This window comes from Acomys russatus, chromosome 16 (genome assembly GCF_903995435.1).
Source record: "Acomys russatus chromosome 16, mAcoRus1.1, whole genome shotgun sequence".
Lineage (NCBI taxonomy): Eukaryota > Metazoa > Chordata > Mammalia > Rodentia > Muridae > Acomys > Acomys russatus.
This window is the reverse complement of record NC_067152.1, coordinates 21,120,263-21,132,707: the sequence shown is the minus strand read 5'-3', so window position 1 is coordinate 21,132,707 and position 12,445 is coordinate 21,120,263. Positions and strand designations below refer to the sequence as shown.

Genomic DNA, 12,445 nt, shown 5'->3' with positions numbered 1-12,445 from the left:
GGGAGGAATGAAAGAAAGGGTTCATGACATACAAAAGTATAAATGTAGTGACAGCTGACCATTTAGTAGAAAGGAACCTTGTCTTGCCCAGCTTTGTGTAACTAGAAAAGCCCATGTCTTCTCTCTCCCCCGCCCCTAAGCCTATTCCTTTAGGCATGCAGGTAACTCTTCCCCCCTCTCCATTTCTCCTCATTCCACCAGGGAGCCCCAAGGAACAGAGAAGTCCTACAAAGGGGAGATCTCAGGTACCAGTCAGCAGCCATTGGATGGTGGCAGGTAGGTCTGACGCTAAAAAGAGGTTGTGTCCAGCAGAACCCAATTCCATAGGAATCCAAGCTCCAAGGCTGGGAGGCAGCGGTGCTGAGGACGGGCTCACTGCTGGGAGTCGGTCTGGAGGACCCACTGGAGGATCTCATGGTGACGCAGGCCCTGGACGGCATTGTCGTAGACGGTGTTCACACTGGTGCAGAGGGGCTGCTGCTGCAGCCCTGTCAGCCGGCATGCAACCAGCCCTCCTGCCACACAAAGCAGCAGCAGCAGCAGCAGCACCTTCAGCACAGCCCAGGAGCGAGTGTGTTTTCGGGGTGGTGGCTTGCGAGGGCGAGAGCCAGACTTAGATTCTGGAGAGACAAAAGAAGTCAATTTGTGGACAGCAGCTCTACAATCCATATAGATCTATACTCCTCTTCTCAAGTCCTGAGTAGACATTTTAGGAACATCTAAATGAGAGCTAAATCCCCTGCTACTCAGAGGCGGAAATGCAGTGTTCCCCAGGTCTCTAAGGACAGTCCTTGGACTGGCCACGCTGACGTATTCTGGGAGTGTGTTAGGAATAGAGAGTCTTGGACCTACTGACTCACTGCATTTTGACAGGATACTCTGAGAAGTATAATACATACTAAAGCTTATGAGCACATACTGAAAACATCCTCCACTAAGTCTGCACTGTCATGGCCCGAGGCACAGTTGTGATCAGAGGCCTAGTCAGCACACACCTGTAGGTCTTAGATGGGATGGAGTTCCACTGATCAAGAAATAAAGCCACAGCCGGGCCTGCTGGCTCAGGCATTTAGTCCCAGTGCTTGAAGGCAGAGGCAGGCAGGAGTTTGAGGCCAGCCTGGCCTACAGTAGAGTGAGTTCCAGGCCAGGTAAGGCTACATAGAGAAACCCTGTCTTAAGGGGAAAAAGAAAGAAAATAGGATTCACTCTGCTTGTCTTCTGTAGCCTTCCATTCTCTTTGGTACCAGGGAGAAGACTGGGGCCCTCAGAGACACAGGAGGTGCTATCAGGGGTGTCCAAAAGGGATAGATTGCCACCCACTTAAGGAGATGGGTCCAAACCACTAACATCACAAATGTCACTATTATATAGAGGTATAAGCATCACAAGAAGTCTGAGGGTAGTCTGGGCTCTAGTGCAAAGAAAAAAATGTACAAACATAGTCTGTGACAAAATAATGTCAGTCTCTAAAGAAAGAAAAAAATCTGCCAGATGTGGTAGTTCATGCCTGTAATCCCAACACTTTGGAGTCAGGAAGATCACAAACTCTAAGCTTGCCTAGGCTTTACTTCAAGACCTTTTCTCAAAAAACAAACTCAGCAGCTAAAGGCACACCACACCATACATGCAACTACTACCAGGGACAAGGACAAGCACAGGTGGCTGCTGTGTCGAAGACCACCCCCACCCCTACCCCCCCACATATCCCCACCCCCTCACCCTTACCCCCCCACAATGAACACACTTTAACTTCCCTCTCCTCTCCTTTTTTGAGATAGGTTCTCACTGCAGCCCAGCCTGGCCTCAAACCTATAACCTTCCTGCCTCTACTTCAAAGTTAGGACCATGCCAACATGCCCAGCTTTCCACACTGCATTTAATTTTATGTGTTTCTTTGGTTTTTCAGATAGAGTTTCTCTGTGTAGCCCTGGCTGTCCTAGAAATCTCTCTGTAGACCAGGCTGGCCTTGCACTCACTGAGATCTGCCTGCCTCTACCTCCCAGTGCTAGGATTAAAGATGTGCCCCACTACCACCCAGTGTCCCCCACATGGCACAAACCTTTGAGAGTTTTAGGCAAAAAACTACAGTGAGAATTGATTTTTGCTTGCTTTGGAAACAATGTCTTACTTGTCTCTCCAGCTGTCCTGGAACTTACTATAAAGACCAAGCTGGCCTTGGATGCTTTGATCTTCCTGTCTCTACCTCCCAAGCACCACCAGGCCCAGTTTAGACAAAAACTATCTAAATGTTTTCCCACCTTCTCTTCACTTGCTGGTAAGTGTAACCCCATCTTCAACGACAGGTCGTGGTGACATTAAGGGCACAGAGACACAGACCACCATTCCACCCCTGCGGCACCCTGAAAACGGAAAGCAAACCTACTTGGGGCCTGATTTGTTTCCTTCTTGGGCTTCTTCTCCTGCTCCTTCTTGGAAGCTTTCTGGGCATCATACTCCTTTCGCCGACGCTCCTTCTCCTCCGCCTTCTCCCGCTTCCGCAGCTCGCGCTCCTTCGCTTCCTTAGCTTGCTGCTTGGCCTCTCGCTTCTTCTCCGCCTCTACAGCACAGTATGCAAAACATGACTCCTCTCACACAGCCCCCAGCAGCTCGGTGCCTGCCTGGTTAAGGTGTGGAGCCACCTGCTTTCTCCTTCATGCCTCAGGCCACACAGGAACTGAAGATGATCCAGGTAGCACCGAGGGTGCAAGAGTTGTTAAGGGGTGTGTAGGATTATGAGTTTGAGGCTAGACTGGGCTACATAGGGAGAATCTGTATAAAAAGTGTACTCCCAACACTCAGGAAGCTGAGGCAAAGGATCGCATGCTCCAGGCTTCCCTCAGCTACACAGTGAGGGGATGGGCAGCCTGGACCAAGTAAGTTTCCCTTTTAAAAAAAAAAAAAGGTTTCTCGGCAGAGCCTGGTGACATACACCTTAATCCCAGCACTTGGGAAGGAGGCAGATCTCAGTGAGTTCGAGGTCAGCCTGGTCTACAAAGTGAGTCCAGGAGCACCAAGGCTACACAGAGAAACTCTGTCAAAAAACACCCCCCCAGAAAAAGGTTTCTCTTGGGGCTTATTCTTTTTTTTTTTTCTTTCTTTTTAGTTTTTTGAGACAGGGTTTCTCTGTGTAGCCTTGGCTGTCCTAAACTCACTCTGTTGGCCAGGCTGGCCTCGAACTCACAGTGATCCACCTGCCTCTGCCTCTCAAGTGCTGGGATTAATTCTTATTAAGAGATTGAGTGCTGTAATCACAGCACTTGGGAGGCAGAGGCAGACAGCTCTCTGTGAATTCAAGGCTAGCCTGGTCTACAAGAGTCCAGGACAGCCAAGGCTACACAGAGAAACCGAGAGAGAGAGAGAGAGAGAGAGAGAGAGAGAGAGAGAGAGAGAGAGAGAGAGAGAGAGAGAGAAGTAGATTGATTTATTTCTGGATATGGGTAGAGAGAGAGAAGTAGATTGATTTATTTCTGGATATGGGTATAATACAAAGAGAGCCCAAGAGAGGTATAGTGGTCTGGCAAGATGGCTCATTGGGGAAAGGTGTCTGCCACCAAGCCTGATGACCTGAGTTTTATCCTTAGGTCCCATATAGGAGAGACAGATACCCACAGACTGTTCTCTTACCTCCACATGTGTACTATGGGCACACACAGTAAATGATTAAATAGGAGGCTGAGGGTGGGAGACCATAAGCCTAGGAGTTTGAAACCAGCCATGGAAACATCACACACACACACACACACACACACAGACACACACACACACACACACACACACACACACACACACACACGCGCGCGCGCGAACAAAAGCGCGCAGAAGGCAGAACCTCCTAGAACTCAGTTATAAAGGGAAGAGACAGTGGAGGGGCCAATTCTATGGGATGAACTCGGAACAGGGAGGGAGGGGACTGGTTACAGTCAGGGCAATGCTTTTCTACAAAGCCACACCACCTTAGCTGAGGAAGCAGCTACCTAGCACAGGGTCTGCTCAGGCTGGCCTACAGCTCATTCATGTTTACACGAAGCATCCAACTATCAAATTATTGGGTTCTAAAAGTGTATTTTCCATTTACAAGTCTGACAACATGTTTCCATGTCAGAACACCACACAATGATGGTTAAATGCCCTTTTGGGGCTTAAGAGCCTACGGTGATCTATAACTGAGCTGAACAGTTGCACCATCAAGACAGTGGCTTCCCTTACTCCTTTCCCAGCAAACATCAGTGTTCCAGCAGGGCAGAGACTGCCAAAAACAGGCCACGCCCACCCTCTAGGGACCTGGTGCTGGCAAGGAGTAGACAAAAGCAGCAAAGTCAGTTGTCTTGGCAGCCATGACATAGCAAGACCCCGAGCAGAGGGGCAGAAGCAGCTGTGGAGATGGCACAACTGTGAAGACAAGCCAGCAGGTGCTGTGGCTCCACAGGATGGTGGAGAGTCACACAGAGAACTAGCTAACAGACAGAAAACAGCAAAAGAACCACAGCCAGCTGGCCTACCCCAGGCTTGAAAACTCCAAGGACGGTGGTTTCCTATGGAAGGAGTGGCGAGGGGGTGGGGGGTGGGGACTTGAAAGGGGGGGTGGGTCTGCTCCAGTCATCTGTTTTGTTTTGGGGGTTTAGTTGGGTTTTTGTTTTATTTTAGTTTTTGTGTTCTGAGATAAGGGTCTTGTTGTGTAGCCCAGCTATCCTTGAATTCACAGAGACACTGGAGTATGCGCCCACATGTCTGGCACCAGCTATGCTGAAGGTGCCGTTTGACCACCAGAGGATGGCCACCTCAGAGAGAGAGGTGAGAAGCGGTTGCTTGTCGGCTGTGGAGCCCTGTGGAGAAGCCTGGATGGAGAAGGGCATCAGATAGCAGAGATGCCACTGTGCTGCCTATGACCCAGCTCTCTGCTCGTCAGCACCTGCCTAGAGGTCCTTCTCCTGAAGCCTAGCACTGCTGACTGATGAAGGACAGGCAGATGACTACAAGAATGGTCACCCACCTCGCTCCACTTCCAGTCGGCGCTGCCGCTCCCGTTCCTGATCCGCCTGCACGGCCTTCATGTGCTGTAACACCTGCAAGGGAAAAGGGAGGCTCTAAGCTACTCAGGTAGCAGTCTTCACAGCCCATATTTGCTCAGGAGACCGTTCACTTCAGGAGGCTGGACTACCAGGGGCTCTGAAGGTGGGACGGAGCCAACAGCAATCACTCCGTCTTTGTATCTTAAATTACACCCTTCATTGCAGAAGAGACACCAGAGTCTGTTCATTAACATTGTCAGAAATAAAGCTTCCTGTAAAACACAAAACCACCTAGAATCTTTGAAAAGTTCTGTCGCTCACATCACCCTTATAGTGATGATTTCACATAATCTGTTACCCCCAGGGAGACAGCATTCCTTCCAGCACGCTCTCCTGACCCCTCTCCCTTGGCTAGATAGGCCCTTCTCCTTCCGCTCCTGTTCACACACTGTAAATTCCCCTCTGGTTTGTTGTTGGTTTGTGTCTCTTGAGATAAAATCGTGATCGGTATCCAAGGGTGGCCTTGCATTTGTAGCAGTCCTGACAGGCATGAGCCAGCACACCAGCTAAGCCACTGCCACTGCAGGTTCTTTCAGAAGCAGGGACTGTCTAGTTCATAGGTAAGTGGCTAGGTGTGACTGGTTGCAGGCACCGAGCACACAACTAACTGGCTGGATTTCTATTACAAAAGGACGAAGTCAAGACAGAGTGGTGTGCCCAGGGCACAACTGGGACCTGAGCAAAGGCCCTCTGAGCAGAAGAGAGCTCAAAGAGAAAGGCCCAAACTCTACCCACTTGTAATCAGCACCCAGCACCCCAAAGTCTCAGGCCTCTACACTAAGTACAAATGACTTCTATAGTCATAAGCTATGAAATATCAGTGGGTGTCAATGGAGGCCACGCTGGATTCAAACACATTCTGTAGCCAAGAAGTGCTGGGATTGTGGCCTTGCACCATTGAACTTGGTTTTATGCTGTCCAAGAAATCTCAAACCTAGAGCTCGATGCACATTAGGCAAGCACTCTACCACATTCTCCCCTCAATAGGTCACTTCCATACAGTCCAACATTATCTGCTCAATGGAGAGAGAAGAGGCACATGTATACTGAGACTCCACAGGTTGGCAAAAAGGAAAACACCTACTTCCCGGGATCATAATGACAACAAGATACCCTAAAAGCATGTATGGCAGAGGAAGTAGTGGCCACCATGTGAGTCTTCAGAATTGAGACTGCTCATTAATGCCAGGTTTTGGGCAATAGGATTTCATGGACCATGTGAGCCTGGGCTCCTATGTTGCCTTCTCTGGTTGGCCATGCTACCTTTGAGCTTGGTTTCTTGTAACCAAGAGCACTACTGATAGTGAAATTATATAAGCTCTGAGTAGATGGGGGGAGGGCATTGCTTTTGAGGTTCACGGAGGAGACCTCTCACACATATTTAGCCTACAGTAAAACTAAGTCTATCTTGTTCACAAAACCCCCAGACATAGTCCAGTAAGCCACTCCAGCTTGGCTAAAGCAGCAGCAATATGTTCCAGTGCTGGGGTGGGAGTTATTGGGGGAAGTGCTACACTTAATAAGCAAGGTGTGTGTGTGTGTGTATAGGTGTCTGAGGGGGCCAAAGTTGTCAGATCCCCCTTGAGCAGCTTCTGTGGGTTCTGAAAAATCAAACTTGGGTGCTCTGAGAAAACAGCATGTGCTCATAACTGCTTAGTTCTCTCAGTCACTTCTCTAGCCTCTTAACCCTTTTTTAAAGGGGTTATTTATTCTGTGAGGGAGGAAAGGAGACGTGGCTGTGCCAAGGTGGCTGTGCCAAGGCGGTGTGCATGTTGAGTCAGTTCTTTCCCTGGGGATGGGATCCGGGTCATCAGGCCTGACGGTAAGTGCCTTTACGCACTGACCGACTTGTTAGTTTTCAATCTTAACATTTTTACTGGCCAAACTGCTGCCTAGAAAGGTCATAGCTTTAACTCCTGTCCTGGTAAAACAACTATTGAGGGCTAAGGGATAGTTTAGCTGATAAAAGAACTTGCCTGTAAGCAGGAGGACCTGAGTTCAAGCCCCAGCACCCATGTACAATCACTGGGCAACGCACACACTTGTAATGCCAGGGCTCCTGAGGTGGGAACAAGAGGAACTCTGGGTCTCACTGGCCAGCCAATCTAGCCTGACTGGTCAATGATGGATCCTGTTTCAAAAGATGTGAAGTGCATTCCTCAGGAAGCAATTGTTTTCCTCTGGCCGCCACGCTGGAGAAATGGCTTAGTAGTTAAGAGCACTTGCTGCTCTTGTAGAGGAGCTAGGCTCACTTCCCAGCATCCATCAGGCAGCTTACAGCTGGCTTTAAGTCTAATTCTAGGGGATCCAACATCTTCTGGCTTTTCAGGCACCAGGCCTGCATATGGTGCATATACATGCAGGTAAAAACATGGACACATAAAACAAAAATAAACAAATCCTTTAACAAATAAACTAATAAATAAAACTGTTAACATAATGCCAGATTGGAGCACGAGTGGTTTCTGAAGAAAGGAAGAATGCAGTAAAGAAGACAGTGTGCTACTTGTAAAATAAATGCACCAGGGCTGACTCAGGGTTAAAAGCACTTGTAGTTCTTTTTTTTTTTTTAAGATTTATTTATTTATTATTATGTGTACAGTGCTCTGTCTGCATGTACATCAGGCCAGATCACATTATAGACGGTTGTGAGCTACTATGTGGTTGCTGGGAATTGAACTCAGGACCTCCAGAAGAGTAGTCAGTGTGCTTAACCTCTGAGCCATCTCTCCAGCCCACACTTGTGGCTCTTGGCGAGGAGCTGGGTTCAATTCCCAGCACCCATATCAGGCAGCTCACAATAGCTTATAATTCTAGGTCCCGGGAATCCAATGCTCTCCTATGACCTATGATATGTGTGTATATGGTACACACAAATGCATGCAGGCACACGTACATGAATCTTCTTAAGTAACAATAAAAACTAAGTAAGCAAAGCAACGCAGACCTCTCCCTGTCGGCTCACTTCCTCAACACATGGGCGCTTTAATAACATGGAGCTATTGGCACCCTGGGAGAATAAACAAGAAGAGGGAGAGGCAAGTCCCAGGGGAGAATGTGAGCAAGACCCCTGGGAGCCTCACGCTTACCTTGTTTGCACACTGCTTGCATTGCTTCTCATCCAAGCAGTCACCGGCCACCTTGGCCAGCACAGGGTCCAGGGGATTGTCCTTCAGATCCAGCCACTTCAGATTCTATAGAGATGAAAGAGAGGCCGGCTAAGCCTGGGTTTACACACAGTCCCTCAAGACAGAACAAAAGGAGCCAGGAGAAAACTGTGTTCCTCCTAAGCCAACAGCCAGCTGAGACAGGGCCATTGAGGTGGCATTTCTGGTCCTGCTTCACCATCCCCGCCCCCCACTCCTGCCTAGGGTTATGCTCCCACAGTCCCTATGCCCTTGGCCACACTTGGTTGTGCTACCCTGGTGAGTATTACCTTGAGCTGGGCAAAGCTGACAGGCAAGGTGACCAGCCTGTTGTTGAGGAGATCCAAATGCTGAAGGTTGACCAGGCGGCCAAAGTCTGCGGGCAGCTGCTGCAGCTTGTTCTTACTGAGGTCCAGCTTCACCAGGTGTGTGAGGCCACAGAAATCCGACTAGGACCGAGGGAAAAGAAGCCTTAGGCCCAGGGCTCACGCACTGTGGTATAAAGGTGCAGGGAACCCCATGGCAAGAGTACCTGTGTGTAAATCCCAGCGCCACTTTTGCTAGCTACTTCTCTTCAAATAACAATGGAGAGAGCACTTGCTGTTCCTGGTGGTATTAACCAAGACAAGCTTGCAAGGCAGCTTAGCACAAAATCAGTGTTAGAAATGCACACAATCCCCTTGGGAGGCAGAGGCAGGAGGATCTTTGTGAGTTCGAGATCAGTCTGGTCTATAACCTAAGTTCCAGGGCAGTCAGGGAGGTTACACAGAAAAACCATCTCGAAAAACCAGGAGGGAAAAAGTGTCCAACCTTCCTCTTATTCTCACTCATCCTCCACACCGCTCCTGGTGTGACTCGGGGCCTTTCCTGCCCTCCCAGTGTCCTGCCTCCATCCTTCAGGAGATTTCACATTGGCCATGGTGAGACACACTTGTACTCCTAGCTACTTGGGAGGCTGGTGCAGTCGGAGGCTCGCCTGGGCAGAATCACGAAACCTCATCTCAAACAACAACAAATGGGAATGTGGGTGTAGCCCAGCGGTGGAGTGCTTGGCCAGCACACACAAAGGCCAAAGGTCAATTCCTAGCACCATACACACAGAAACTGTGTGTATCCCTGAGGCCCTAGGTTCAATTCCTGCCCCCAACACCCAATCAAAAGGAAAGAAAAACACATATGATGCTTTTATAAAAAGGACCAGTACATGAGCACTAAATTTAAGTCTCTGTTTTTTGTGGCACCTAGCACAGGACTTTGTGCAGGTGCTCAATGAGAGTTAGGATAAGTAACTAAAGGCCTAGGGTCTATGCTACTCAAGCCAGGCTCCTTTTTTTTTGTTTTGTTTTGTTTTTTTGTTTTTCAAGACAGGGTTTCTCTGTGTAGCCTGGCTGTCCTGGATTCACACTGTAGACCAGACTGGCCTCAGACTCACATCAATCCTCCTGCCTCTGCAACCAGGCTCATTCTTAGCACAGAGCAAAACTTCCCTGATACTAACCTTTGCTAAGCAGCCACCTGACAGTGACAATACAACTCAGCTAATGAGGCACTGTCCATAAACACTGGTGGGTCTGTGCTACACAGTAAAGGAAAGAAGTTAGGACAGAGACCAGAACAGTCTCAGATCAGAAAGTGCACTTAAGGGGTGCTGAGTGACTACTGGGCACCGTGGACAGCAGGTGTGAAGATGCAAGGAGTTGCTGCCCTTCCTTAATTAGACACAGAATACCTCCTGAAACCATTTTTAATGAGCTGCTGTTGACAAGAAGAGAAGCCCAGGAGAACACCAAGAGGGATGGACTAATGAGCTAATGAAGAAACTGCTAACTTCTGAACTCCGCCCCGAGACTGAGCCCAAAGGAGGCTACCTTGGAATCCAGCAAGGCCTGGCTGGCCACAGTACAGGATGCAAGAGGCAACACTGACAACAAGGAAGGGCTTGCCGATGAAGGAGCACCGCTACAGATGAGGGGTCTCGAGTCTGACGAGAGCCAATGCATACACAGGTGAACTAACAGATGGGTGCTATCACACCTGTAATCACAGCACTCAGGACTCTGAGGCCAGCCTGGGATGCACAGTGAGACCCTGTCTCCAGAGAAAAGTTCTCTGAGAGGAAGGATGGGGAAGCATGCACAGGAGCAAGATACAATTACATATGAGCAAAAATGTTATAATGACATTATTTTTTATACTTAAAAAAAGGAAAAAGAAAAGAAGATTCTAAAATCCAAACTATATCAAAAGGACTTGATACACATTGGGTAGGCCCCATAACAAGAGCAAATCTCAAGTAATTCTGAGTTCTTGTTTGGGGAGATAAAGACAGGATAGGCCCATCAAACCACAGTCTTTCTTGTTCCTCATTTAAAGAGGTGTAGGACCCAGGGTGGTGACTCAGGCCTGAGTCGCAGCTCTTGGGAAGCTAACACAAGAGGTTTGAAGCCACAGGTTTGAAGCCAGCCTGGTCCACACAGTTTACAAAATCTCAAAGCAAAAACACACCACAAAAGCAGCCAGGTGTGGTGGTACACACCAATAGTCCCAACACTCAGGGTATGGAAGCAGCAAGATCAGGAGTTTCGAGACCAGCCTGGGCTACCTAAGACCTCGTCACAAAACAAAACAAGATGCTAGGCATGGACGCAGAGCAAACTGACACAATGGCTTCTATCTCCCTTACACAAGAGAGGCAAACCACTTTTGTCAAAAGACTAAAATAAAGCAGAAAAGAGAGAGCCCAGCAAGTGTTTTAGCCAGCACCTTGCTGACTTCACTTTTCAGTGGCCTGACTCTCCTGCTGGTCTAAAGAATGTACTTCCATCTTCCACCTGTCCCCACCAACATCTTCAGATTTAGCTGGGCCCTGTCTATAGACCTACACTGAAATTACACTTTATGTCACCTCTTGCCCCGGCAACAGGAAGAGCAACTCAGGGGCTCCAGGACTCAGTGCTGTTTGCCAGTCTTACCGGTAGAGTACTCAGTTTATTGCAGGACAGATCCAATACGGTGGCCTTTGGGAGTGCAGCCTACAAAGAGAGGTGAGAAAAGCGTGTCAAGCCAACACCTGGAATGATTTGGTGACATCTGCCAATGAAGCATTTTCCAGAGAAATGTTCCCACAACTAGCAAAAACCTTTAAAAATACACACACACACACACACACACACACACACACACACACACACACAGCATGCCTGTAATCCCAGTATTCAGAACACAAGAGGATATCAAGTTAGAGACTAGCCTTGAATTCATAGTTAAGATCCTGAGGAGGGGAGAAAAAAAGGATGAAAGCAAATGTTCTTGGGGATAAGAAGAAAAAAGCCAGTCAACTAATATCTAGGGAAGTCTGGCAAAGGAGAGGCTTGACCATAGCGTGTCCAACAGAAAACTGATCCCTCAAAAACCCCCAGGGGCACTTGAAAATTTTTCTCTACTGGCCCGTCATTAGGTTTCAGGGCAGGAACTGGGTCTAATAAGGCTCTACAGTTTTATCTACTTAGTGGGTCATCCATCTACCAATATGTATAGGCACTGAGTGCCTTCTGTAGGGGGAGGGCAGGGGTCGGGCCAAGGAACAGCAACTTGAAAACAAGGCCCTCATAGCCTGTCACTACTTTGCAGTGGTGTCCAAGACTACAGGGGCTCTGCAGAACTGACCCACCCCTAAGGTAAATGCTATAATGATCACATGCCTGGAAGAAATGGGTTTCAGGTAGCTGGCCACCTTCCTGAGAGTGAGAAAGGTGGGGAGCATTCAGTTAAGGGATCCTAGGCCCACCTGAACTGTCTAAATCTCAGAAGGTCCTAAGAGTAAAGTCAAGACCACCTAAGAAACTTCTGTATCACGCAGATGGGAGAAGACTAGCTACACCTATTGGCATATTCACTACCTCCCCAAGCATCTGACATTATGATTTTAAATACTCAGAGGTGTATGAGGATGGGGACCACGAACGCCATGTTATAAATGAAGCAATCTAGACACAAAGGTTAGTTAGTTAACTTGCCAAGGGCATTCGGCTGTTGAGCAATGGAGCCGAGATATGAACTGGGCACGCCAGGCAAACCACCATACTGCACGGCCACAGCGGAGGGAAGATTAGGCCAGATGCCAAGGGCAAATTCCCTTAACGGTAATAAGGAAAGCATAGGTCATCCAAAGCGAAGCTAACATAAGATGTTAGCGCTAGGGAGCAGAGAGTTGGAAAAACACAGATAGAG

The 12,445-nt window shown here is 48.5% G+C and overlaps 1 protein-coding gene across 1 annotated transcript in view; it reads right to left on the bottom strand.

Moving 5' to 3' along the window:
• The window catches only part of Lrrc59 (leucine rich repeat containing 59), a 13,345-nt gene continuing 900 nt past the window's right edge, over nt 1–12,445 (bottom strand). Inside the window, exons 2-7 of the mRNA XM_051158341.1 lie at nt 11,188–11,247; nt 8,506–8,664; nt 8,159–8,263; nt 4,991–5,063; nt 2,384–2,557; nt 1–620 (exon numbers count right to left, since the gene is read on the bottom strand). Of these exons, the coding sequence (XP_051014298.1) occupies nt 373–620; nt 2,384–2,557; nt 4,991–5,063; nt 8,159–8,263; nt 8,506–8,664; nt 11,188–11,247 (819 nt within the window). The 3' untranslated portion in view covers nt 1–372. The remainder of the gene's footprint in view (nt 621–2,383; nt 2,558–4,990; nt 5,064–8,158; nt 8,264–8,505; nt 8,665–11,187; nt 11,248–12,445) is intronic.